Consider the following 27,891-nt stretch of genomic DNA (forward strand, 5'->3'; position numbering starts at 1 on the left):
GAAAAATTCTGGTGGCTTCCGCCATCGCCACCCTGCTCCTTGTGCCGCCTTGTCGATTTACATGAGCCACAGCGGTGATGTTGTCTGACTGAATCAGAACCGGTTGACCGCGAAGCAGGGTCTCTGCTTGACATAGGGCGTTGTAAATGGCCCTTACTTCCAGGATGTTGATGTGAAGGCAAATCTCCTGACTTGACCACAGACCTAAGAAATTTCTTCCCTGTGTGACTGCTCCCCACCCTCAGAGGCTTGCATCCGTGGTCACCAGGACCCAGTCCTGAATGCCGAATCTGCGGCCCTCGAGAAGGTGAGCACTCTGCAGCCACCACAGGAGAGACACCCTGGCCCTGGGGGATAGGGTGATTAACCGATGCATCTGAAGATGTGATCCGGACCATTTGTCCAGTAAGTCCTATTGAAAGGTCCTCGCATGGAACCTGCCGAAGGGAATGGCCTTGTATGATGCCACCATCTTTCCCAGGACTCGAGTGCAGTGATGCACTGACACCTGTTTTGGTTTTAATAGGTCCCTGACCAGTGTCATGAGTTCCTGAACCTTCTCTGTCGGGAGATAAACCCTTTTCTAGCCTCTGGCCTGTGTCCAGAATCATGCCCAGGAAAGGCAGACGAGTCATAGGAACCAACTGCGACTTTGGAATATTCAGAATCCAGCCGTGTTGCCGTAACACTTCCAGAGAACGTGCTAAGCTGATCAGCAACTGCTCTCTTGACCTCGCTTTTATGAGGAGATCGTCCAAGTATGGGATAATTGTGACCCCTTGCTTCCGCAGGAGTACCATCATTTCCGCCATTACCTTGGTAAATATTCTCGGAGCCGTGGAGAGACCAAACGGCAACGTCTAAAATTGGTAATGACAATCCTGTACCACAAACCTGAGGTACGCCTGATGAGGTGGATAAATGGGGACATGAAGGTATGCATCCTTTATGTCCAGAGACACCATAAAATCCCCCCCCTTCCAGGCTTGCGATTCCATCTTGAACCGGAACCTTTTTAGGTACATGTTCAGGGATTTTAAATTCTATATGGGTCTGACCGAACCGTCCGGTTTCGGTACCACAAACATGGTCGAATAATAACCCTTCCCTTGTTGAAAGAGGGGAACCTTGACCACCACCTGTTGAAGATACCATTTGTGAATTGCAGTTAACACTCCCTCTCTAAGGGGGAAGCTGGCAGGGCCAACTTGAGGTATCGGTGAGGGGGCATCTCTTCGAATTCCAGCTTGTATCCCTGAGACACAATATCTATTGCCCAGGGATCCAACTGGGAGTGAGCCCACTTGTGGCTGAAATTTCAGAGACGCGCCCCCACCGGGCCTAGCTCCGCCTGTGGAGCCCCAGCGTCATGCGGTGGATTTAGTGGAAGCCGGGGAGGACTTCTGTTCCTGGGAACTAGCTGTGTTGTGCAGCTTCTTTCCTCTGCCCCTGCCTCTGGCAAAAAAGGACGCACCTCGGACTTTCTTGTTTTTCAGTGATCGAAAGGACTGCATTTGGTAATACGGTGCTTTCTTAGGTTGTGAGGAAACATATGGCAAAAAATTTGACTTCCCAGCCGTAGCTGTGGAGACCAGGTCCGAGAGACCCTCCCCAAACAATTCCTCACCCTTGTAAGGTAAAACCTCCATGTGCCTTTTTGAGTCGGCATCACCTGTTTATTGCCGCGTCCACAGGACCCTTCTGGAAGGAATCGACATTGCATTTATTCTAGAACCTAGTAGGCTAATGTCTCTCTGAGCATCTCTCATATAAAGGACAGCGTCTTTAATCTGCCCCAGGGTCATTAATATGGTATCCTTGTCTAAGGTATCAAGTTCCTCAGATAAGGTATCCGTCCATGCTGCTACAGCACTACACACCCAAGCTGACGCGATTGCCGGCCTCAGTAAGGTACCTGAATGTGTATAAATGGACTTCAGGGTAACCTCCAGTTTGCGATCCGCAGCATCTTTGAGGGTAGCTGTATCCTGTGACGGCAGGGCTACCTTCTTGGATAAGCGTGTCAAAACTTTGTCCACCCTAGGGGAGGATTCCCAGCGTAACCTGTCCGTTGGCGGGAAAGGATACGCCATAAGAATCTTTTTGGAAATCTGCAGTTTTTAATCTGGAGATTCCCAAGCCTTTTCACATAACTCATTGAGCTCGTGTGAGGGGGGAAAAGTTACCTGCGGCTTCTTTTCCCCATACATATGAACCCTCCTGTCAGGGACTGGGGTTTCCTCTGTGATGTGCAAAACATCCTTAATAGCTATAATCATATAACGGATGGATTTAGCCAATTTTGGCTGTAACTTTGCATCATCGTAATCGACACTGGAGTCAGAATCCATGTCGGTATCAGTGTCAATAATTTGGGATAGTGGGCGCTTCTGAGACCCTGTCGGCCTCTACGACATATCAGGCATGGGTTGGGACCCTGACTGTCCTGAGGTTTCAGCTTTGTCTAACCTTTTATGCAAGGAATTAACATTATAATTTAAAACCTTCCACATATCCATCCAATCAGGTGTCGGTGCCGTCGGCAGAGACACCACATTCATTTGCTCCCGCTCTGCTTCCACATAGCCTTCCTCATCAGACATGTCGACACAAGCGTACCGACACACCACACACACAGGGAATGCCCTTTTTGAAGACAGTTCCCCCACAAGGCCCTTTGGTGAGACAGAGAGAGAGTATGCCAGCACACACCCCAGCACTATATAACCCAGGAATAACACAGTAACTTAATGTTAACCCAGTAGCTGCTGTATATTGTGTTTCGCGCCTAATTATGTGCCCCCCCTCTCCTTTTACCCTTTTCTACCGTGATCTGCAGGGGAGAGCCTGGGGAGCTTCTTCTCAGCGGAGCTGTGGAGAAAAAATGGCGCTGGTGAGTGCTGAGGGAGAAGCCCCGCCCCCTCGACGGCGGGCTTCTGTCCCGCTAAAATACATATCTTTTTGGCGGGGGCTCATACATATATACAGTGCCCAACTGTATATATGAGTACTTTTGCCAACAGAGGTCCAAATGCTGCCCAGGGCGCTTCCCCCCTGCGCCCTGCACCCTTACAGTGACCGGAGTATGTGATGTGTGTTTGGAGCAATGGCGCACAGCTGCAGTGCTGTGCGTTACCTCATGTGAAGAACGGAGTCTTCTTCCGCCGATTTCGAAGTCTTCTTGCTTCTCATACTCACCCGGCTTCTGTCTTCCGGCACTGCGAGGGGGACGGCGGCGCGGCTCTGGGATCGGACGACGAGGGTGAGATCCTGCGTACGATCCCTCTGTAGCAAATGGTGTCCAGTAGCCTAAGAAGCAGGACCTAGCTTCAGAGAGTAGGGCTGCTTCTTTCCCCTCTGTCCCACGATGCAGGGAGTCTGTTGCCAGCAGAGCTCCCTGAAAATAAAAAAAACCTAACAAAATACTTTCTTACAGCAAGCTCAGGAGAGCTCACTGAACAGCACTCAGCTCGTCCGGGCACAGATTCAAACTGGAGGAGGGACATAGAGGGAGGAGCCAGAGCACACCAGAGTCTAAATTCTTTCTTAAAGTGCCCATGTCTCCTGCGGAGTCCGTCTATTCCCCATGGTCCTTACGCAGTCCCCAGCATCCACTAGGACGTTAGAGAAAAGGATTTACCGGTAGGTATTTAAAATCCTATTTCTCTAGCATCCATAAGGGACATTGGGGACAGAATGAGTATGATGGGGATGTCCCAAAGCTTCCAGAACGGACAGGAACGTGCTGAGACATCTGCAGCACCGCCTGCCTAAACTGGGTATCCTCTTTGGCCAGGGTATCAAACTTGTAGAACTTCACAAAGGTGTTCTTCCCCGGCCAGGGTATCAAACTTGTAGAACTTCACAAAGGTGTTCTTCCCCGGCCAGGGTATCAAACTTGTAGAACTTCACAAAGGTGTTCTTCACCGACCAGATACCAGCTCGGCATAGTTGTAGGGCCAAGACTCCACGGGCAGCAGCCCAGGAAGAGCCCACCGATATGGTATAGTGGGCCTTCAGAGACTGTGGAACAGGTAAGACTGCCGACGCATAGGCCTGTTGGATAGTAAGCTACTGCTGTCTAGTCCCGAGCTCCGCTCTGTTCTCGTAAAAGACCAAGTACGGACTTTTGCACGACAAGGCTCCCAATTCTGAGACACGCCTAGCAGAAGCAAGGGCCAGTAACATCACCGTTTTCCATGTGAGGTACTTTTCTTCTACCGTCGTCAGAGGTTCAAACCAGGAGGATTGTAGAAAATACTGTATACACTACATCCAGAACACAAGGTGCCGCAGGCGGCACAAATGGAGGTTGTATGTGAAGCAACCCTTGCAAGGATGTCTGAACTTCCCATCAAGAGAGCCAACTTCTTCTGGAAGAAGATGGAAATAGATGAAATATAGACCTTAATGGATCCCAGACGTAAGCCTTTATCCACTCCAGCCTAAAGGAAACGTAGGAATCTTCCCAAGTGGAATTCTGCAGAGGGATATGTGCGTTCTTCGCACCAAGAAACATATCTCCGCCAGATATGATGATAGTGTTTTGACATCACAGGTTATCTGGCTTGCACCATAGTGGCAATGACCTTTTTGGAAAGCCCTTTGTTAGCTAGGATGTTCCGCTCAACTTCCATGCCGTCAAACAAAGCCACCGTAAGTTCGGGTAGACGAACGATCCTTGTGGAAGAAGTTCCCTTCTTAGAGGTAGAGGCCAAGGGTCCTCTACGGACATGTCCAGAAGAGCCGCGTACCATGCACTTCGGGGCCAATCCGGGCAATCAAAATTGTTCTCACTCTTTGATGCCTGATCCGCTTGAGCACCCTTGGGATAAGCGGAATCAGAGGAAACAGGTAGACCAGCTGGTAAGGCCAAGGCGATGTCAGCGCATCCACTGTGCTCGCCTGAGGGTCCGTGGTACGTGAGCAATAGCAGCAAAGGTTCTTCTTGAGGCGAGAGGCCATCAAGTCGATCTGTGGGTATCCCCACCTGTTGATGATCTGTTGAAACACCTGAAGGTGTAGTCCCCACTCTCCTGGGTGGAGGTCGTGGCGACTCGGGAAGTCCGCTATCCAGTTGTACACTCCCGGAATGAAGATCGCGGACAGTGCTCTTGCATTTCTTTCTGCCCAGAGGAGTATTCTTGACACTTCTTGCATGCAGGCCCCACTTTGTGTCCCTACTTGTCGCTTGATGTACGCCACCGCCATGGCGTTGTCCGACTGCACCTGGATCGCCTGATCCCAGAGTAGAGGGGACGTCTGAATCAGAGCATTGTAGATAGCCCAAAGTTCAAGAATGTTGATCGGAAGTAGGGCCTCTGGGGTAGACCACCTGCCCTGAAACTGTGACCCCCTGGGTGATAGCTACCCATCCTCTCAGACTCGCATCCGTCGTGAGGAGGATCCAATCCTGAATCCCAAAATGTCGACCTTCCAGTAAGTTGGATGACTGTAGCCACCACAGGAGAGAAATCCTGGCCTGGGGCGACAGCCGAATCAACTGGTGCATCTGAAGAAGATGTGAACCGGACCACTTGTTCAGGATGTCCAATTGGAAAGGTCTGGCATGAAACCTCCCGAATTGTATCACCTCGTACGAGGCCACCATCTTTCCTAACAAATTTCTGCAAAGATGAATGAATACATGAGCAGGTCGGAGAACCACGCGAACCATTTCTTGAAGTGATCTCACTTTGTCCTCCGGGTGGAACACTTTCTGTGCTACAGTATCCAGTAGCGTCCCCAGAAACAGGAGCCGCTGAGACGGTTCCAGGTGGGACTTCTGCAGATTGAGGATCCAATCGTGGCGAAACAGAAGTTGGATAGTGCGATCTATATGGAGCAGTAGAAGCTCCCTGGAACTAGCTTTTAGCAAGAGATCGTCCAGGTAGGGAATCACGTTGACCCCCTGGAACCTAAGCTGAAACATCATCTCCGCCATCACCTTTGTAAACACCCTCGGAGCTGAAGACATGCCGAAGGGAAACGCCTGAAACTGGTAGTGATTGTTCAGTATGGCGAACCGTAGATAAGCCTAATGAGGCCAAATTAGGATATGGAGGTAAGCGTCGTTGATATCCAGGGACACAAGGAATTCCTGTGGCTCTAGGCCTGCGATCACCGCTCTCAAAGATTCCATCTTGAATTTGAAAACCTTCAGGTAAGGATTCTAGGACTTCAGATTCAGAAGGAGTCTCACCGACCCTTCTGGTTTTGGTACCACAAACATACTGGAGTAGTAACCTTGTTGTTGTAGGGGTACGGGAACAATGACCAGGTACTGGACCAACTTGTTGATGGCCAGTAGCAGCGTACCTCGCATATTTTCCAAAGCTGGTAAGCCTGATTTGAAAAATCGTTGCGGAGGAGCATCGTCGAACTCCAGCTTGTAATGCTGAGAGATAAGGTTCCTTACCCAAGCATCCTGGCAGGAACCATCCCAGATGTGGCTGTAGTGACGTAACCGAGCTCCCACCACGAGATCCCCTCTTTGTGGAAGCCAAACTTTTGCTTTGATCCTGAGATCCGGCAAAGGCTGGTTTCTTAGGTTTACCTCTGGTGCCTCTAGCTGTGTTGGAGGCCCCCCTGGTCCTAGATAAAAATCTAGAGGACCAAAAGGACTGAGTAGATGGTCCCGGGTAGGTACGTCTAGCAGGCGGTGCTCCTGAAGGGAGAAATGTGGATTTCCCAGCAGTAGCTTTTGAGATCCATGCGTCCAAGTAACCTCCAAAAAGCCATTCCCCTGTGAAGGGAAGAGATTCCACTGACCATATGGCTCTGCGCGCAGACACAGCCATAGCAGAAATCCTTAATATTGCCAATCTCTTTAAGGGAGTCACAGAGGGCTCTTGTCGTGTCCTGAATGTGTTTTAGAAAAGTTACAGTAGTAACTAAGGTCATATCACCCGAAAGACCTTCCTTAATTTGAGCAGCCCAGGAATAAATAGCATGTGTCATCCAGCAACCTGCAATGACCGGTCTTTGAGCTACACCTGCAGCAGTGTATATAGATTTTAGAGTAGCCTCAATTTTATCTGCCGGGTCCTTTACCGTAAAGGAGCCCGGAGCTGGAAGCACTGCCTTGTTAGAAAGGCGAGTGACTGAGGCATCTACTGCTGGAGATTCTTCCCAGAATTTTCTGCCTTCAAGTGCAAAGGGGAATGTATGCAGAAACTGTTTGGACACTTGATATTTTTTTTCTGAATTTTTCCAGGCTATTTTAAATAAGTCATTCAATTCCTTGGAATTAGGAAATGTGACTGTCAGTTTGACTTGTGGGAGGAAAAAGGACTGTTGAGTATTAGCATCCTCCAGGGGGAGCTTTAACACATCCCGAATAGCCAATATGAGGGGTTCAATACCCTGGGTAGGGGTGGAATCTCCACTTATCGGGTCCACATCATCTCCATCATACAGTATATCATCATCAGTATCTGATAGGAGTGCAGGTAGAGCACGTTTTTGTGCCCCTGTAGCAGACGGTATCCGGTTGATAGACAGCGTCTAGTTAGACAGTCAATAGACAGATACCATATGTTAGACAGACATTAGGTCGACGGGGTCAAAAGGTCGACATGGTCAAAAGGTAGACCGTACAAAAGGTCGACAGGGTCAAAAGGTCGACATAAAAAAAGATAGAGATTTTTTTTTATTTAACATGTTTTTGGACTATTTCATACCTTCTCTATCCATGTCGGCATAGAGTTGGTTATAAACCTTGTGGCGAGCGCAGCGAGCCACCGAGCCCAAAGCGTGGCGAGCGAAGCAAGCCCCGCGAGGGTATGCCTTTCTACAATTGGGGGTCCCAGATGACAAAACTATCCACACAAACCACAAAAACGCAAAAAACAAGGTGTCTACCTTTTTATGTCGACCTTTTGACCCTTTCGACCTTTTGTACTGTCTACCTTTTTCATGTCGACCTTTTGACCCTGTCGACCTAATGTCTGTCTAACATATGGAGTGAAATTCAATTGTTTGAAAAGTCGGTTGGGTGTCTGTTTTTTCCTGTGTATTAGATAGGAAAAAACAATCTCCCAACTGACTTTTCAAACATTTGAATCTCCCCCATGGTGTCCATCTATTGACTGTCTAACTAGACACTATCTATCTTTTATACCACACCCATAGCAGACAGGGGGGAATGTTTAGCAGTTAGACTTGCCACTGCTTGTTGCAGTTCCTGAGTCTTATTGGCATTTGCAGTGAGTTGAGATGACATATCAGACATCATAGTTTTGATAGCCCCCAACCAGGAGGGCTCTGAACTCTCCCCCACATTGTTATCAGCATTCTGAGATGACTGACTACACTGCTCACATGATATTGAGCCAGATGAACTAGGAGAGAATTACAAACACTGCATAACTTCTGTTTTACCATAATGAATAAGAAAAACAGGTACAATACACATACAACATAGCATGAAATACAACACAAGCCGGTCCTATTGCATGTGAGAGGAGACACAGGAGAAAGGACACCAGCGCACCCAGCGCTGCACAGCCCCAGTGAGGCTATCAGCGTTTTATATGTAAACAACAGTGAGACTGTATTATGAAAAATCCCTCAGAGGGATGTTACTTGTGCACACTATAGCGGCTCTCCCCCTCTAAACCCTGTACCAGTGATCCAGGGACTGTTATGGAGGAGTTGTTGAGGATTCTGTTGCTGCTGCTATGCAGAGGAAGGCACCAAAATGTAGCTGAGCCTGCTTTCATGTAGCTCCGCCCCCAGCCATGGCGCCGGAGCTACTTTTTTATATTTATACTGGCCATGCCTCCCTATGTTTGTAGCCTCACATAAATACTTGGTACAATGCATTTTAGCCAGTCTCACGCAGGGGCTACAGCAGGTCCCCCCCAGGAGGAACCCGTACACATCATCCGCGCTTCAGCAGCACAGTGTATCGGGGGACCCCTCCAGTGGGGTCCCCGGCGTGTACTCACTACCGATGATCACCTTCAGGCAGCGTTAGGGGTGTGCGGGATGCTACGGCAGCCAATGCGCCATGCCCTGCTGAACAAACAGCCCCTCAGGACGGTTGTCCTGCAGCGGGGAAGCGTCGCTGCACCTCAAGAGGCTGGTGACCCCCCCTCCCCCTTCCAAACTCCCACGGTGCAGGTATGTGGTTGCCCAAACAGAATACCGAAAAAAAGAAATAAAAGAAATTGACCTGTAGGAGGAGGCATAGCGGGGAGGAGCCAGCACACCCAGTTAAAAATTCTATCTCCTTTGGACCCGTCTATACCCCATCGTACTAATTCTGTCCCCAATATTCCTTATGGAAAAAAATAAGATTTTAATTACCTACCGGTAAATCCTTTTCTCGTAGTCCATAGAGGATGCTGGGGTCCACATTAGTACCATTGGGTATAGATGTGTCCCTTGGGAGCCATGGGTACTTTAAGAGTTTAATAGTGTGGGCTAGCTCCTCCCTCTATGCCCCTCCTACCAGACTCAGTCTAGAAACTGTGCCCGAGGAGACGGACATACTTTGAGAGAAGAAAATACACAGATAGTGGTGAGATTCACACCAGCACACACATAACAGAAAGCCTAGCTGGAAACAAGTCAGCAACGGCTGAACAACAGTACTTAACCAAGTAACAATGCAGTACTTAACCAAGTAACAAAGCAGGAAAACGAAGCGTTGGGCAGGCGCCCAGCATCCTCTACAGACTACGAGAAAAGGCTTTACCGGTAGGTAATTAAAATCCTATTTTCTCTTACGTCCTAGAGCAGGGGTGGCCAACCACTCAGAGACAAAGAGCCAAGAAATCTTGTTAAGTACATCAAAGAGCCGACTTAGAGCCGAAGGCGCACTTGCAAAAATGGGGTGTGACCTTGTGCCTGCTAGGCCACGCCCCTGGTATAAAATACATTGAAAGAGCCAGATCAAACATAAAATACAATGAAAAGGCCACTTCTCCATCAAATAATTGAAAAAGCCAGATCCGCATAAAATATATTGAAAAGCCAGATTCACATAATACACTTCAGTTCCCCCATGTGTCACTCCAGCCAGCACCCGCCTGTGTCACTCCAGCCAGCTCCCCCATGTTTATTTGGCTCCCTCAGTTTTCAGTCTACGTAGTGCTGCTGCGTGTCTGGCTGGAGTGCAGCGGTTTACAGATCTCTTGTGGTCATGTGACTTTCAGTGTTGGGCACCACATTTGAATAAAGAAAAAGCCGCACGTGGCTCAAGAGCAACGCGTTGGCCACCACTGTCCTAGAGGATGCTGAGGTCCACATTAGTACCATGGGGATGTACCAAAGCTCCCAGTATGGGAGGGAGAGCGCAGAGGCTCCTGCAGAACCGATTGACCAAATTTGAGGTCCTCAGAGGTCAAAGTATCGAACTTGTAGAACTTAGCAAACGTGTTCGACCCTGAACAAGTAGCCACTTGGCAAAGTTGTAAAACCGAAAAACCCCGGGCAGCTGCCCAGGAAGAACCCACTATACGAGCAGAGTGGGCCTTAACAGATCTTGGACATGGCAATCCTGCCGTAGAATAAGCATGCTGGATAGTGAACCTGATCCAACGAGAAATTGTCTGCATAGAAACAGGACACCTAACCTTGTTGGGATCATAAAGGACAAACAAAGCATCCGACTTTCTGTGACGAGAAGTTCGCTTCACATAAATCTTCAAAGCCCTCACAACATCCAAGGACTTTGAAGTGATTGAGGAGTCAGTAGTCACTGGCACCACAATAGGTTGGTTGATATGAAAAGCCGACACAACCTTCGGAAGAAATTGCTGATGCGTCCTTAGCTCAGCTCTATCTTCATGGAAAATCAAGTAGGGGCTCTTGCAGGACAATGCCCCCAATTCTGACACACGTATAGCAGATGCTAATGCCAACAGTGTGACAGCTTTCCAAGTATGAAACTTGACATCAACCTCCTGTAAAGGCTCGAACCAATCCGACTGCAGGAACTGCAGCACTACATTAAGATCCCAAGGTGCCGTAGGAGGCAAAAAGGGAGGCTGGATGTGCAGAACCCCCTTCAAGAAAGTCTAAACCTCAGGGAGGGCAGCCAATTGTTTCTGGAAGAAAATGGACAAGGCCGGAATCTGGACTTTAATGGATCCCAAACGTAGGCCCACATCCACACCTTCTTGCAGAAAGAGGAGAAACAGTCCTAGTTGAAATTCCACCGTAGGAAACTTCTTGGATTCACACCAAGACACATACTTATTCCAAATCCGATGGTAGTGTTTAGACGTTACTCCTTTCCTAGACTGTATCAGGGTAGGAATAACCTTGTTCGGAATGCCCTTCGATCTGGCGATGCCCTAAGATCTGGCGTTCACCCTCCATGCCGTCAAACGTAGCCGTGGTAAGTCTTGATAGGCGAACAGCCCCTGTTGAAGAAGGTTCTCGCGAGGAGGAAGAGGCCTCGGATCTTCCAGCAGTAACTCCAGCAGATCCGTGTACCAAGCCCTTCTTGGCCAGTCCAGAGCAATGAGGATCGCCTGAACTCTTGATATTTTTATTAGTTTCAGAATCCTTGGGATGAGTGGAAGTGGAGGGAACACATACACGGACTTGAACACCCACGGAGTCATCAAGGCGTCCAACGCCACTGCCTGTGGGTTTCTCGACCTGGAACAGTACCTACGAAGCTTCTTGATGAGGAGGGAGGCCATCATGTCTATGCGAGATACGCCCCAAAGACCTGTCACCTCCGCGAACACCTCCGGGTGGAGGCCCCACTCTCCCGGATGGAGATCGTGTCTGCTGAGGAAGTCCGCTTCCCAGTTGTCCACTCCCGGAATGAAGATTGCGGGCAGCGCCACTGCGTGCTTTTCTGTCCAGAGGAGGATTCTTGTTACCTCTGACATTGCAGCTCTGCTCTTCGTTCCGCCCTGTCGGTTTATGTAGGCCACCGTCGTCACATTGTCCGACTGAACTTGAATGGCCTGATCTTTTAAAAGATGTGCCGCTTGTAGGAGACCGTTGTACACAGCCCTTAGATCCAGGACGTTTATCTGAAGAATGGATTCCAGACTTGACCACCTTCCTTGGAAGTTTTCCCCCTGGGTGAGTGCTCCCCAACCTTTGAGACTTGCTTTCGTGGAAGACGCTTTTATCAGCAGATCTTCCAGATAAGGAATTATGTTCACACCCTGCTTGCGGAGGAGTAGCATCTTCTCCGCCATGACCTTGTTGAACACCCTCGGTGCCATGGAGAGGTCAAACGGCAGTGCCTGGAACGGATAGTGACAGTCCAGCAGTGCAAATCTTAGATAAGCCTGGTGAGACGGCCAGATCGGAATGTGAAGGTACGCATCTTTGATATCTAGGGATACTAGAAATTCCTCCTCCTCCCGACCTGAGATCACCGCTCTCAGGGACTCCATCTTGAATTTGAATTCCCTCAAATAAGGGTTTAATGGTTCAATATCGGCCTGACCGAACCATCCAGTTTCGGTACCACAAACAGGTTTGAGTAATAACCCATGTTTGTTAGGTGAGGTGGAACTGGAACAATGACATTTGACTTTAGCAATGTTTGAATATCCTCCTGCAGGATAGCACTTTCTGTCAGCGAAGCTGCTAAGCCTGATTTGAAGAATCTGTGAGGTGGGAGTTCTTAAAACTCCAGTCTGTACCCCTGGGTAACAATATCTTGTACCCAGGGGTACAGGCATGATGACGCCCAGACGTGACTGAAATTTCTTAGTCTTGCTCCCACCTGCCCAATCTCCAGGCAGGAAGGTCCACCGTCATGCCGAGGATTTTGAGGAAGCAGAACCAGGTTTCTGTTCCTGGGAACCTGTTCGTGCAGGTTTTCTGGATTTCCCCCGACCTCCTCTAAAGAAAGTGGAAGGGTGTTTGGACTTTATAACTTTTGCGGTCTGAAAGGACTGCATTGTAGAAGTAGGATAAGATTTCCTAGTCGGCGGTGTTGCTGAGGCAAGAAAGGTTGACTTACCCGCAGTTACCGTGGAGATTATTATTACTATTATTACATTTTATTTATAAGGCGCCACATGTGTTTCGCAGCACCGTACAAAGGACAGTACAGGGAGACAAAACATAGCATTACAGTAAATAAATAACAGAAATAGAGTACAGGTAACAGAGCACCACACGTTCTCAAGACATAATACAGCTAAGATGTAAGTATTGATGGAGTGGCCATAGATGGAGATGAGCCTTTACTAGCAGGATAAAGATGGTCATTGAGTAGGGGAGAGCTGCGAGTGAAATGTGTCGAGACGAGGGCTTAGATAACAAGAGGAAAGAGGGCCCTGCTCTGAAGAGCTAACAATCTAGTGGGGAGATCCACACATCTAATGCTTCCCCAAACAGAGCCTGACCTGTGAAGGGTAGGTTCTCCACACTTTTCTTGGATTCTGCATCCACAGACCATTGGCGCAGCCAGAGTTCCCTGCGTGCCAAGACCGCCATGGCAGAAGCCCTCGCATTAAGATGTCCCAGGTCCTTCATGGCTTCCACAATGAAACCAGCAGAATCCTGTACGTTACATAAAAACAATTCAATGTCACTTCTATCCATAGTATCTAATTCCTCTAGTAAAGTGCCTGACCACTTTACTATAGCTTTAGAAATCCACGCACAAGCAATAGTGGGTCTTAAAGCTACGCCAGTAGCTGTGTATAGTGATTTGAGTGTAGTCTCAATCTTGCGGTCCGCCAGCTCTTTTAAAGTGGTGGACCCAGGGACAGGTAAAACCACATTTTTAGACAACCTAGATACAGAAGCATCTACTACAGATGGGGTTTCCCACTTTTTCCTGTCCTCCTTAGGGGAAGGAAAAGCAATAAGAACCCTTTTTAGGATCTGAAACTTTTTCTCCAGGTTTTCCTAGGACTTTTCAAACAATGCGTTTAATTCCTTAGACGCAGGGAAGGTAAGGGAGGTTTTCTTATTGTCTGTAAAGTAAGCTTCCTCTGCCTGATCTTATCAGTAATGTGTAAAATGTCCCTAATAGCCTCAATCATGAGTTGCACCCCCTTAGCAAGGGATGCATCTTCCCCTTGAATATTCCCATCACCGTCCCCTATATCAGTCGATATCCGTGTCAAATTGCATTATCTGGGCAAGAGCACGCTTCTTTGGGTATGTAATAAGTTTTTTTGATGAGGTAGTGGGAGCTGAATACGACAAAAACTCAACAGACTTTCTTAAAACCTGTGTTTCAGTTTCATTTTGAGCTATCCGAGATGAAATCTGGGATATCATTCCCCTAATAGAATCCACCCATGGGGGTTCGGATTCAGAAGGCCGACACAGCATATTGCAGTCCTGAGTACATGGAATAGACTCTTCAGGAGAAGATACACACTCTGCAGCACAAGATACAGAGCCCCTAGACATGCTTATGTGAGATATATAAACACACATCAGAGAATGCAGACACAGTTTCCCACAGAGTACCTTCAGAGAGACACAGAGTATATGGAGCCAGCCACACAGAGCCCCAGTAGGCAGTTATATACTAAATGGCCGACGCTGACTGAATAACCTTAACAGGATTAAACAGTGATTATAACACCCTCCTCCCCTGTCTATAAAACACTGGTACCGCAGAAGTATGTTGGAGTTATGTGGAGGGCAGCGCTCCCTGTCAGGGTCTCTTCAGTGTGATCTGCAGGGAGAATACGGCGCTGACGAGTGCTGGATCCACTCTGAGGAGAAGCACCGCCCCCTGTAATGGCGCATCTTCCCGCACTTTAGAGATTATACTGGTCTGAGGGTTTGTGCTGCTAAGAGTGGGATTAGTCCCTGTTAGCATATGTGACCAGTGTAGGGTATGTTGCGCTGGCCCAGGACGTCCCTCACAGCACCGCACACCAAGTGCCGCTGAGCCTTCCGGAGCGCAACCTGCCAGAGCTGCGCTTCCACCCTTGTGCCGCCATTCCAGCCCGTCATACTCACCACTCTTCTATCTTCTGGCTCTGTTAACGGTTGGCGGCCGTGCTGCGGGAGTGAGCGGTCGCCTCTTGGGCTTGTGATTAGCTCCCTCAGGAGCTCAGTGTCCTGTCAGCGGAGATAGAGAACCATTATCTACTAGAGTTTGTTCCTACTCCCCCCCCCCCCCCTAAGTCCCACGAAGCAGGGAGGCTGTTGCCAGCAGCCTGCCTGTACCTAACACTCTTAGAAAAACAATAAAACTAGAAAAACTCCTAGGAGCTCCCCTAGCTGTGACCGGCTCCTCCAGGCACATTTTCTAAACTGAGTCTGGTAGGAGGGGCATAGAGGGAGGAGCCAGCCCACACGATTAAATCTCTTAAAGTGCCCATGGCGCCCAAGGGACCCATCTATACCCCATGGTACTAATGTGGACCCCAGCATCCCCTAGGACGTAAGAGTAAAATAAGATTTTACTTACCGATAAATCTATTTCTCGTAGTCCGTAGTGGATGCTGGGACTCCGTAAGGACCATGGGGATATAGCGGCTCCGCAGGAGACAGGGCACAAAATAAAAGCTTAAGGATCAGGTGGTGTGCACTGGCTCCTCCCCCTATGACCCTCCTCCAAGCCTCAGTTAGGATACTGTGCCCGGACGAGCGTACATAATAAGGAAGGATATTGAATCCCGGGTAAGACTCATACCAGCCACACCAATCACACCGTACAACTTGTGATCTGAACCCAGTTAACAGTATGATAAAAGCAAAGGAGCCTCTGAAAAGATGGCTCACAACAATAATAACCCGAATTTTTGTAACAATAACTATATACAAGTATTGCAGACAATCCGCACTAGGGATGGGCGCCCAGCATCCACTACGGACTACGAGAAATAGATTTATCGGTAAGTAAAATCTTATTTTCTCTGACGTCCTAGTGGATGCTGGGACTCCGTAAGGACCATGGGGATTATACCAAAGCTCCCAAACGGGCGGGAGAGTGCGGATGACTCTGCAGCACCGAATGAGAGAACTCCAGGTCCTCCTCAGCCAGGGTATCAAATTTGTAGAATTTAGCAAACGTGTTTGCCCCTGACCAAGTAGCTGCTCGGCAAAGTTGTAAAGCCGAGACCCCTCGGGCAGCCGCCCAAGATGAGCCCACCTTCCTTGTGGAATGGGCTTTTACTGATTTTGGCTGTGGCAATCCTGCCACAGAATGTGCAAGCTGAATTGTACTACAAATCCAACGAGCAATCGTCTGCTTAGAAGCAGGAGCACCCAGCTTGTTGGGTGCATACAGGATAAACAGCGAGTCAGATTTTCTGACTCCAGCCGTCCTGGAAACATATATTTTCAAGGCCCTGACAACGTCAAGCAACTTAGAGTCCTCTAAGTCCCTGGTAGCCGCAGGTACCACAATAGGTTGGTTCATGTGAAATGCAGAAACCACCTTAGGTAGAAATTGAGGACGAGTCCTCAATTCCGCCCTGTCAGAATGAAATATCAAGTAAGGGCTTTTATATGATAAAGCCGCCAATTCTGACACACGCCTGGCTGAAGCCAAGGCTAACAGCATCGACACCTTCCATGTGAGATATTTTAAGTCCACAGTGGAAAGTGGTTCAAACCAATGTGACTTTAGAAAACTCAACACCACATTGAGATCCCAAGGTGCCACTGGAGGCACAAAAGGAGGCTGTATGTGCAGCACCCCTTTTACAAATGTCTGAACTTCAGGTACTGAAGCCAGTTCTTTCTGGAAGAAAATCGACAGGGCCGAAATTTGAACCTTAATGGACCCTAATTTTAGGCCCATAGACAGTCCTGTTTGCAGGAAATGAAGGAAACGACCCAGTTGAAATTCCTCTGTAGGGGCCTTCTTGGCCTCACACCACGCAACATATTTACGCCAAATGCGGTGATAATGTTTTGCGGTTACGTCCTTCCTGGCTTTGACCAGAGTAGGGATGACTTCTTCTGGAATGCCTTTTTCCCTCAGGATCCGGCGTTCAACCGCCATGCCGTCAAACGCAGCCGCGGTAAGTCTTGGAACAGACAAGGCCCCTGCAGTAGCAGGTCCTTTCTTAGAGGTAGAGGCCACGGTTCGTCCGTGAGCATCTCTTGAAGTTCCGGGTACCAAGTCCGTCTTGGCCAATCCGGAACCACGAGTATAGTTCTTACTCCTCTCCTTCTTATGATTCTCAGTACTTTTGGTATGAGAGGCAGAGGAGGGAACACATACACTGACTGGTACACCCACGGCGTTACCAGAGCGTCCACTGCTATTGCCTGAGGGTCCCTTGACCTGGCGCAATATCTGTCCAGTTTTTTGTTTAGACGTGACGCCATCATGTCCACCTTTGGTTTTTCCCAACGGTTTACAATCAGGTGGAAGACTTCTGGGTGAAGTCCCCACTCTCCCGGGTGAAGGTCGTGTCTGCTGAGGAAGTCTGCTTCCCAGTTGTCCACTCCCGGAATGAATACTGCTGACAGTGCTATCACATGATTTTCCGCCCAGCGAAGAATCCTTGCAGCTTCTGCCATTGCCCTCCTGCTTCTCGTGCCGCCCTGTCTGTTTACGTGGGCGACTGACGTGATGTTGTCCGATTGGATCAACACCGCCTGACCCTGAAGCAGAGGTTTTGCTTGACTTAGGGCATTGTAAATGGCCCTTAGTTCCAGAATGTTTATATGAAGAGACGTTTCCAAGCTTGACCACAGGCCCTGGAAATTCCTTCCCTGTGTGACTGCTCCCCAGCCTCTCAGGCTGGCATCCGTGGTTACCAGGATCCAATCCTGAATGCCAAATCTGCGGCCCTCTAGTAGATGAGCACTCTGCAGCCACCACAGGAGAGACACCCTTGTCCTTGGCGACGGGGTTATCCGCTGATGCATCTGCAGATGCGATCCGGACCATTTGTCCAGTAGATCCCACTGAAATGTTCTTGCATGGAATCTTCCGAATGGAATCGCTTCGTAAGAAGCCACCATTTTCCCCAGGACCCTCGTGCACTGATGCACTGAGACCTGTCCTGGTTTTAGGAGGTTCCTGACTAGCTCGGATAACTCCCTGGCCTTCTCCTCCGGGAGAAACACCTTCTTCTGGACTGTGTCCAGAATCATTCCTAGGAACAGTAGACGTGTCGTTGGAATCAGCTGTGATTTTGGAATATTTAGAATCCACCCGTGCTGACGTAACACTACCTGAGATAGTGCTACTCCGACTTCTAACTGTTCCCTGGATCTTGCCCTTATCAGGAGATCGTCCAAGTAAGGGATAATTGAAATGCCTTTTCTTCGTAGAAGAATCATCATTTCGGCCATTACCTTGGTAAAGACCCGAGGTGCCGTGGACAATCCAAACGGCAGCGTCTGAAACTGATAATGACAGTTTAGTACTACAAACCTGAGGTACCCTTGGTGAGAAGGGTATATCGGGACGTGGAGATACGCATCTTTGATGTCCAGAGACACCATATAGTCCCCTTCCTCCAGGTTCGCTATCACTGCTCTGAGTGACTCCATCTTGAATTTGAACCTTTTTATGTAAGTGTTCAAGGATTTCAGATTTAAAATTGGTCTCACCGAGCCGTCCGGCTTCGGTACCACAAACAGCGTGGAATAATACCCCTTTCCTTGTTGCAGGAGGGGTACCTTGATTATCACCTGCTGGGAATACAGCTTGTGAATGGCTTCTAGAACTGCCTCCCTGTTGGAGGGAGACTTTGGTAAAGCAGACTTCAGGAAACGATGAGGGGGAAACGCCTCGAATTCCAGTTTGTACCCCTGCGATACTACCTGTAGAATCCAGGGATCCACTTGCGAGTGAGCCCACTGCGCGTTGAAATTTTTGAGACGGGCCCCCACCATATCTGAGTCTGCTTGTAAAGCCCCAGCGTCATGCTGAAGACTTGGCAGAAGCAGGGGAGGGCTTCTGCTCTTGGGAAGCGGCTGCATGGTGCAGTCTTTTTCCTCTTCCTCTGCCCCGGGGCAGAAAGGAGTGGCCTTTTGCTCGCTTGTACTTATGGGAACGAAAGGACTGAGATTGAAAAGACGGTGTCTTTTTCTGCTGATGTGGAGTGACCTGGGGTAAAAAGGTGGATTTTCCAGCCGTTGCCGTGGCCACCAGGTCCGATAGACCAGCCCCAAATAACTCCTCCCCTTTATACGGCAATACTTCCATGTGCCGTTTGGAATCCGCATCCCCTGACCACTGTCGCGTCCACAACGCTCTTCTGGCAGAGATGGACATAGCACTTACTCTTGATGCCAGGGTGCAAATATCCCTCTGTGCATCACGCATATATAATAATGCATCCTTTAAATGTTCTATAGTTAACAAAATATTGTCCCTATCCAGGGTATCAATATTCTCAGTCAGGGAATCCGACCATGCGACTCCAGCACTGCACATCCAGGCTGAGGCGATTGCTGGTCGCAGTATAACACCAGTATGTGTGTATATACTTTTTAGGATATTTTCCAGCCTTCTATCAGCTGGTTCTTTGAGGGTAGCCGTATCAGGAGACGGTAACGCTACTTGTTTAGATAAACGTGTGAGCGCCTTATCTACCCTAGGGGGTGTTTCCCAACGCGCCCTAACCTCTGGCGGGAAAGGATATAATGCTAATAATTTTTTAGAAATTAGCTGTTTTTTATCGGGAGAAACCCACGCTTTTTCACACACCTCATTTATTTCCTCTGACTCAGGAAAAAATATTGGTAGTTTTTTCTCACCCCACATAATACCCTTCTTTGTGGTACTTGTAGTGTCAGAAAGGTTCAATGCCTCTTTCATTGCCGTGATCATGTAACGTGTGGCCCTACTGGACATTACGTTGGTCTCGTCACCGTCGACACTAGACTCAGTATCTGTGTCAGGGTCTGTGTCGACCCACTGAGGTAACGGGCGTTTTAGCGCCCCTGACGGTGTCTGAGACGCCTGGACAGGCACTAACTGATTTGCCGGCTGTCTCATGTCGTCAACAGTTTTTTGCAAATTGCTGACATTATCACTTAATTGTTTAAATACAATCATCCAGTCAGGTGTCGACTCCCTAGGGGGTGACATCACCAACGCAGGCAACTGCTCCGCCTCCACATAATTTTCCTCCTCATACATGTCGACACACGCGTACCGACACACAGCACACATACACCGGGAATGCTCTGATAGAGGACAGGACCCCACTTAGCCCTTTGAAAAGACAGAGGGAGAGTCTGCCAGCACACACCCAGCGCTATATATATATACAGGGATAACCTTATATAAGTGTTATTCCCTTATAGCTGCTGTTAATTATTGTTATTTGCTGCCAACAATGCCCCCCCTTCTCTTTTTTACCCTGATTCTGAAGCAGGACTGCAGGGGAGAGTCAGGGAGCCGTCCTTCCAGCGGAGCTGTGAGGGAAAATGGCGCTTGTGTGCTGAGGAGATAGGCTCCGCCCCTTCACGACGTCCTTATCTCCCGCTTTTTTGTGTAAAATGGCAGGGGATTAAAATACATCCATATAGCCCAGGAGCTATATGTGATGTATTCTGTTTTGCCACCTAAGGTATTCTGTTATATTGCGTCTCAGGGCGCTCCCCCCCCAGCGCCCTGCACCCTCAGTGACCGGAGTGTGAAGTGTGCTGAGAGCAATGGCGCACAGCTGCGGTGCTGTGCGCTACCTTAGTCTGAAGACAGGATGTCTTCTGCCGCCGATTTCACCGGACCTCTTCGTCTCTTCTGGCTCTGTAAGGGGGACGGCGGCGCGGCTCCGGTGACCCATCCAGGCTGAACCTGTGATCGTCCCTCTGGAGCTAGTGTCCAGTAGCCTAAGAAACCCGATCCACTCTGCACTCAGGTGAGTCCGTTTCTTCTCCCCTTAGTCCCACGATGCAGTGAGCCTGTTGCCAGCAGGACTCACTGAAAATAAAAAAAACCTAACTAAACTTTTATTCTAAGCAGCTCAGGAGAGCCACCTAGATTGCACCCTTCTCAGCCGGGCACAAAAATCTAACTGAGGCTTGGAGGAGGGTCGTAGGGGGAGGAGCCAGTGCACACCACCTGATCCTTAAGCTTTTATTTTGTGCCCTGTCTCCTGCGGAGCCGCTATATCCCCATGGTCCTTACGGAGTCCCAGCATCCACTAGGACGTCAGAGAAATAAGATTTTACTCACCGGTAAATCTATTTCTCGTAGTCCGTAGTGGATGCTGGGGACTCCGTAAGGACCATGGGGAATAGAGGGGCTCCGCAGCAGACTGGGCACTCTAAAGAAAGGTTTAGTACTACCTGGTGTGCACTGGCTCCTCCCTCTATGCCCCTCCTCCAGACCTCAGTTAAGGAAACTGTGCCCGGAATAGCTGACAGTACAAGGAAAGGATTTTGGAATCCAGGGCAAGACTCATACCAGCCACACCAATCACACCGTATAACTCGAGATAAACTTACCCAGTTAACAGTATGAACAACAAACAAGCATCACTCAACTGATGCCACATAACATAACCCTTTAGTAAGCAATAACTATATACACGTATTGCAGAAAGTCCGCGCTTGGGACGGGCGCCCAGCATCCACTACGGACTACGAGAAAAAGATTTTCCGGTGAGTAAAATCTTATTTTCTCTAACGTCCTAGTGGATGCTGGGGACTCCGTAAGGACCATGGGGATTATACCAAAGCTCCCAAACGGGCGGGAGAGTGCGGATGACGCTGCAGCACCGAATGGGCAAACTCAAGGTCCTCCTCAGCCAGGGTATCAAACTTGTAGAACTTTGCAAATGTGTTTGAACCCGACCAAGTAGCAGCTCGGCAAAGCTGTAATGCCGAGACCCCTCGGGCAGCCGCCCAAGAAGAGCCCACCTTTCTTGTGGAATGGGCTTTCACTGATTTTGGATGCGGCAATTCAGCCGCAGAATGAGCCTGCTGAATCGTGTTACAGATCCAGCGAGCAATAGTTTGCTTTGAAGCAGGAGCACAAAGCTTGTTGGATGCATACAGGACAAACAGCGAGTCAGTCTTCCTGACTCCAGCCGTTCTGGTCACATAAATCTTCAAAGCCCGGACTACGTCAAGCAACTTGGAATCCTCCAAGTCACCAGTAGCCGCAGGCACCACAATAGGTTGGTTCAAATGAAAGGATGACACCACCTTTGGCAGAAATTGCGGACGAGTCCGCAATTCTGCCCTATCCATATGGAAAACCAGATAGGGGCTTTTACATGACAAAGCTGCCAATTCTGACACATGCCTAGCCGAAGCTAAGGCCAACAGCATGACCACTTTCCACGTGAGAAACTTTAGCTCCACGGTCTTAAGTGGCTCACACCAGTGGGATTTCAGGAAACTCAACACCACGTTAAGATCCCAAGGTGCCACTGGTGGCACAAAAGGGGGCTGAATATGCAGCACTCCCTTAACAAACGTCTGAACCTCAGGCAGTGAAGCCAGTTCTTTTTGGAAGAAAATGGATAGGGCCGAAATCTGGACCTTTATGGACCCTAAGTTCAGGCCCATAGTCACTCCTGACTGTAGGAAGTGCAGGAATCGACCCAGCTGGAATTACTCTGTAGGGGCCTTCCTGGCCTCACACCAAGCAACATATTTTCGCCATATACGTTGATAATGCTTTGCAGTCACATCCTTCCTAGCCTTTATCAGCGTAGGAATAACTTCATCCGGAATGCCTTTTTCCGCTAGGATCCGGCGTTCAACCGCCATGCCGTTAAACGCAGCCGCGGTAAGTCTTGGAACAGACAGGGCCCTTGTTGTAACAGGTCCTGTCTGAGAGGCAGAGGCCATGGGTCCTCTGTGAGCATTTCTTGCAATTCCGGGTACCAAGTCCTTCTTGGCCAATCCGGAACAATGAGTATTGTTCTCACTCCTCTTTTTCTTACAATTCTCAGCACCTTTGGTATGAGAGGAAGAGGAGGAAACACATAGACCGACTGGAACACCCACGGTGTTACTAGTGCGTCCACAGCTATAGCCTGAGGGTCCCTTGACCTGGCGCAATATCTTTTAAGCTTTTTGTTGAGACGGGACGCCATCATGTCCACCTGTGGCAGTTCCCATCGATTTGCAATCCGCGTGAAGACTTCTTGATGAAGTCCCCACTCTCCCGGGTGGAGGTCGTGTCTGCTGAGGAAGTCTGCTTCCCAGTTGTCCACTCCCGGAATGAACACTGCTGACAGTGCTAGTACATGATTCTCCGCCCAACGAAGAATCCTGGTGGCTTCTGCCATTGCCACCCTGCTTCTTGTGCCGCCCTGGCGGTTCACATGGGCCACTGCCGTGATGTTGTCTGACTGAATCAGCACTGGTTGGTTTCGAAGCAGAGGCTTCGCTTGACTCAGGGCGTTGTATATGGCCCTTAGTTCCAGGATATTGATGTGCAGACAAGTCTCCTGGCTTGACCACAGCCCCTGGAAGTTTCTTCCCTGAGTGACTGCCCCCCATCCTCGGAGGCTTGCATCCGTGGTCACCAGGACCCAGTCCTGTATGCCGAACCTGCGGCCCTCGAGGAGGTGAGCACTTTGCAGCCACCACAGAAGAGACACCCTGGCCCTGGGGGACAGGGTGATCAGCCGATGCATCTGAAGATGCGATCCGGACCACTTGTCCAACAGATCCTACTGAAAGATCCTCGCATGGAACCTGCCGAAGGGAATGGCTTCATATGACGCCACCATCTTTCCCAGGACTCGCGTGCAGTGATGCACCGACACCTGTTTTGGTTTTAGGAGGCCTCTGACCAGAGTCACGAGCTCCTGAGCCTTCTCCTCCGGGAGAAACACCTTTTTCTGGTTTGTGTCCAGAATCATGCCCAGGAAGGGCAGACGCGTCGTAAGAATCAGCTGCGACTTTGGAATATTCAGAATCCAGCCGTGCTGTTGCTACACTTCCTGAGAGAGTGCTACGCTGATCAGCAACCGCTCCCTGGACCTCGCCTTTATGAGGAGATCGTCCAAGTATGGGATAATCGTAACCCCTTGCTTCCGAAGGAGCACCATCATTTCCGCCATCACCTTGGTAAATATTCTCGGTGCCGTGGACAGGCCAAACGGCAACGTCTGGAATTGGTAATGACAGTCCTGTACCACAAACCTGAGGTACTCCTGATGAGGTGGATAAATGGGGACATGCAAGTACGCATCCTTGATGTCCAGAGACACCATAAAATCCCCCTCTTCCAGGCTTGCAATGACCGCTCTGAGCGATTCCATTTTGAACTTGAATCTTTTCAGATAAATGTTCAGGGATTTTAAATTCAATATGGGTCTGACCGAACCGTCCGGTTTCGGTACCACAAACATTGTGGAATAGTATCCTCTTCCTTGTTGAAGGAGGGGAACATTTACCACCACCTGCTGGAGATATAACTTGTGAATTGCCGCTAACACTACTTCCCTTTCTATGGGGGAAGCTGGCAGGGCCGATTTGAGGTAACGGTGAGGGGGCATCACTTCGAATTCCAACTTGTATCCCTGAGACACAATCTGTATAGCCCAGGGATCCACCCGTGAGCGAACCCACTGGTGGCTGAAATTTCGGAGACGCGCCCCCACCGCTCCTGGCTCCTGTGGAGCCCCAGAGTCATGCAGTGGATTTAGTGGAAGCCGGGGAGGACTTCTGTTCCTGGGAACTAGCTGAATGGTGCAGCTTCTTTCCTCTACCCCTGCCTCTGGCCAGAAAGGACGCACCTCTGACCTTCTTGCTTTTCTGTGATCGAAAGGACTGCATTTGGTAATACGGTGCTTTCTTAGGCTGTGAGGAAATATATGGCAAAAAGTTTGACTTCCCAGCCGTAGCTGTGGAAACTAGGTCCGAGAAACCGTCCCCAAACAATTCCTCACCCTTGTAAGGTAACACCTCCATGTGCTTTTTGGAGTCGGCATCACCTGTCCATTGCCGAGTCCACAGGACCCTTATGGCAGAAATTGACATTGCATTTATCTAGAGCCCAGTAGACAAATGTCCCTCTGGGCATCCCTCATATATAGGACAGCGTCTTTTATATGCCCCAGGGTCAGTAAAATGGTATCCTTGTCTAAGGTATCCATTTCCTCAGACAGATTATCTGTCCATGCTGCTACAGCACTACACATCCAGGCCGACGCAATAGCCGGCCTCAGTATAGTACCTGAGTGTGCATAAACAGACTTCAGGATACTTTCCTGCTTCCTATCTGCAGGATCCTTTAGGGCGGCCGTATCCTGTGACGGCAGGGCCACCTTTTTAGATAAGCGTGTCAGAGCTTTATCTACCCTAGGGGAGGATTCCCAGCGCATCCTGTCCGTTGGCGGGAAAGGGTACGCCATAAGTAACCTTTTGGAAATCAGCACTTTCTTATCGGGGGAATCCCATGCTTTTTCACATAATTCATTTAACTCATGTGAAGGGGGAAAAGTCACCTCTTGCTTTTTCTCCCCATACATATACACCCTCTTGTCAGGGACAGGGTTTTCCTCCGATATGTGCAATACATCCTTCATTGCTATAATCATGTATCGGATGGCTTTAGTCATTTTAGGCTGCAACTTTGCCTCATCGTCATCGACACTGGAGTCAGAATCCGTGTCGACATCTGTGTCAACCATCTGGGATAGTGGGCGCTTCTGAGACCCTGACGGCCTCTGAGCTGCAGAATCAGACACGGGTTGAGACCCTGACTGATTATCCAACCTTTTATGCAAGGAGCTTACGTTATCATTTAACACCTTCCACATATCCATCCAATCAGGCGTCGGCGGCGACACCACAGTCACTTGCACTTGTTCTGCCTCCACGTAACCGTCCTCGTCAAACATGTCGACACAAACGTACCGACACACCGCACACACACAGGGAATGCTCTAATTGAGGACAGGACCCCACAAGGCCTTTTGGGGAGACAGAGAGAGAGTATGCCAGCACACACCCCAGCGCTATATAACCCAGGGATTACACAGTAACTTAGTGTTTACCCAGTAGCTGCTGTTTATGATAATTTGCGCCTAAATTTATGTGCCCCCCCTCTCTTTTTACCCGTTTTCTACCTTGATACTGCAGGGGAGAGCCTGGGGATCTTCCTCTCAGCGGAGCTGTGAAGAGAAAATGGCGCTGGTTAGTGCTGAGGAAGAAGGCCCCCTCAGCGGCGGGCTTCTGTCCCGGGTCTGTGTAATAAAATGGCGGGGGCTCGTACATATATACAGTGCCCAGCTGTATATATGTGTCTTTTTGCCAAGAGGTATCCTAATTGCTGCCCAGGGCGCCCCCCCCTGCGCCCTGCACCCTACAGTGACCGGAGTGTGTGGGTAGTGTGGGCGCAATGGCGCACAGCTGCAGTGCTGTGCGCTACCTCATGTGAAGACAGGAGTCTTCTGCCGCCAATTTCGATGTCTTCTTGCTTCTGCCGGCTTCTGACTTCTGGCTCTGCGAGGGGGACGGCGGCGCGGCTCCGGGAACGGACGACAAGGTCAGGTCCTGTGTTCGATCCCTCTGGAGCTAATGGTGTCCAGTAGCCTAAGAAGCGCAACCTAGCTGCAGTTAGTAGGTTTACTTCTCTCCCCTCAGTCCCACGTAGCAGAGAGTCTGTTGCCAGCAGAAGCTCTCTGAAAATAAAAAACCTAACTAAAATACTTTCTTATTAGCAAGCTCAGGAGAGCTCACTAAAAGCACCCAGCTCTGGCCGGGCACAGATTCTAACTGAGGTCTGGAGGAGGGGCATAGAGGGAGGAGCCAGTGCACACCAGGTAGTACTAAATCTTTCTTTAGAGTGCCCAGTCTCCTGCGGAGCCCGTCTATTCCCCATGGTCCTTACAGAGTCCCCAGCATCCACTAGGACGTAAGAGAAAAGTCTAATACTTAAGGGCGCCGTGACTCAAAAATGTTTGGGAACCACTGTATTAAGGAATTTAACAACAATAACACAAAAATAAAATAAAAACATGCCTGTTGAAAGAGAGTCACATCCATGATCAAAAAGCTCTCCAAGGGGTGTGCTACTATTGGTTCTCCTTGCTTGCTTCCCATCAATGGCATCCAAGGACTGGTAAACAAACAAACCGACAGCACAGGAGATATATGTCCACGTTGGAGCCTTGAAAAAGACACAGAAAAAAATAAATTTACAAACTTACTGTATCAAGCAATGTTTATGCAATTACTAAAACTTTAATTTTACAGCAGGGCTGTCTGAGTTCACAAGGCAGGAATAGTCCTCACAGGCCCCACAGACACTAGGAACTTCAACAGCCCCATAGAATTATTTAATGACTCGTTACCAGCCTGTCAAAATAATGGAACAACAAAAAAGTAATGTCAACAGCGACGGCTGTGCGCACCCGAACGGAGCAACCACTGAATTACTCTATCGGGCCCTATCTAATGGTCTCTGGCGCACAAAATACTTGAATTCCCCCCGTAGAGGTGAGGAGCAGCATTAGCCATTTATTATATATGATTACTAGTTGGTATACAGTATATTATAACAAACCTATTGTTGTTTAAAAATGTAGGTAAAGTGTTAGTTGAAAGTTCAAAATATGTTTTTCTGTGATTACTGTACATGTACATGCCAAAAATGGTCAGACAATGGCTATTGCAAACAAACAGATTAAAATGGCTTCACATTTTTAATGATAATGCATAAAAGCAGATGCTTGGCTTGAAAATATGCTAAGTACATTACCAACATAGGCATCTGTCTAATCTGTGGGCCATAGCCTCTGACGATACTATACAATGGTAAAGAAATGTGCTTGGACAGTTTCTTTACACACATCGGGAGATCTTCCAGCTGCCTGCTGCTCAGGGACAGTCTTTTGAAGAGCAGCAACGGGATCGTAGCAGCTCTGCAGGTCCAGCCGAGTACCTGCAATGTGTCCCAGCTTCCTGAAATGGTGAACAATGCACTGTTCTGCTGACAAGCATTACCCATACATAAGACGCCTGACTACATGTGGTTACCCACTTGAAACGTATTCCCCAGGAGAGCCATTCACAGGCACCAGGGTTAAACGGTGTCAG

At 49.1% G+C, this 27,891-nt stretch overlaps 1 protein-coding gene across 2 annotated transcripts in view; it reads right to left on the reverse strand.

Moving 5' to 3' along the window:
• The window catches only part of CEPT1 (choline/ethanolamine phosphotransferase 1), a 508,394-nt gene that overhangs the window by 311,849 nt on the left and 168,654 nt on the right, over positions 1 to 27,891 (reverse strand). For both annotated transcript variants that reach the window (XM_063954949.1, XM_063954948.1), the window contains exon 3: positions 26,815 to 26,962. In XM_063954949.1, coding sequence (XP_063811019.1) covers positions 26,815 to 26,962 — 148 coding nt within the window. The remainder of the gene's footprint in view (positions 1 to 26,814; positions 26,963 to 27,891) is intronic.

The sequence above is a fragment of the Pseudophryne corroboree genome, chromosome 2, assembly GCF_028390025.1.
Source record: "Pseudophryne corroboree isolate aPseCor3 chromosome 2, aPseCor3.hap2, whole genome shotgun sequence".
NCBI classification, from domain to species: domain Eukaryota; kingdom Metazoa; phylum Chordata; class Amphibia; order Anura; family Myobatrachidae; genus Pseudophryne; species Pseudophryne corroboree.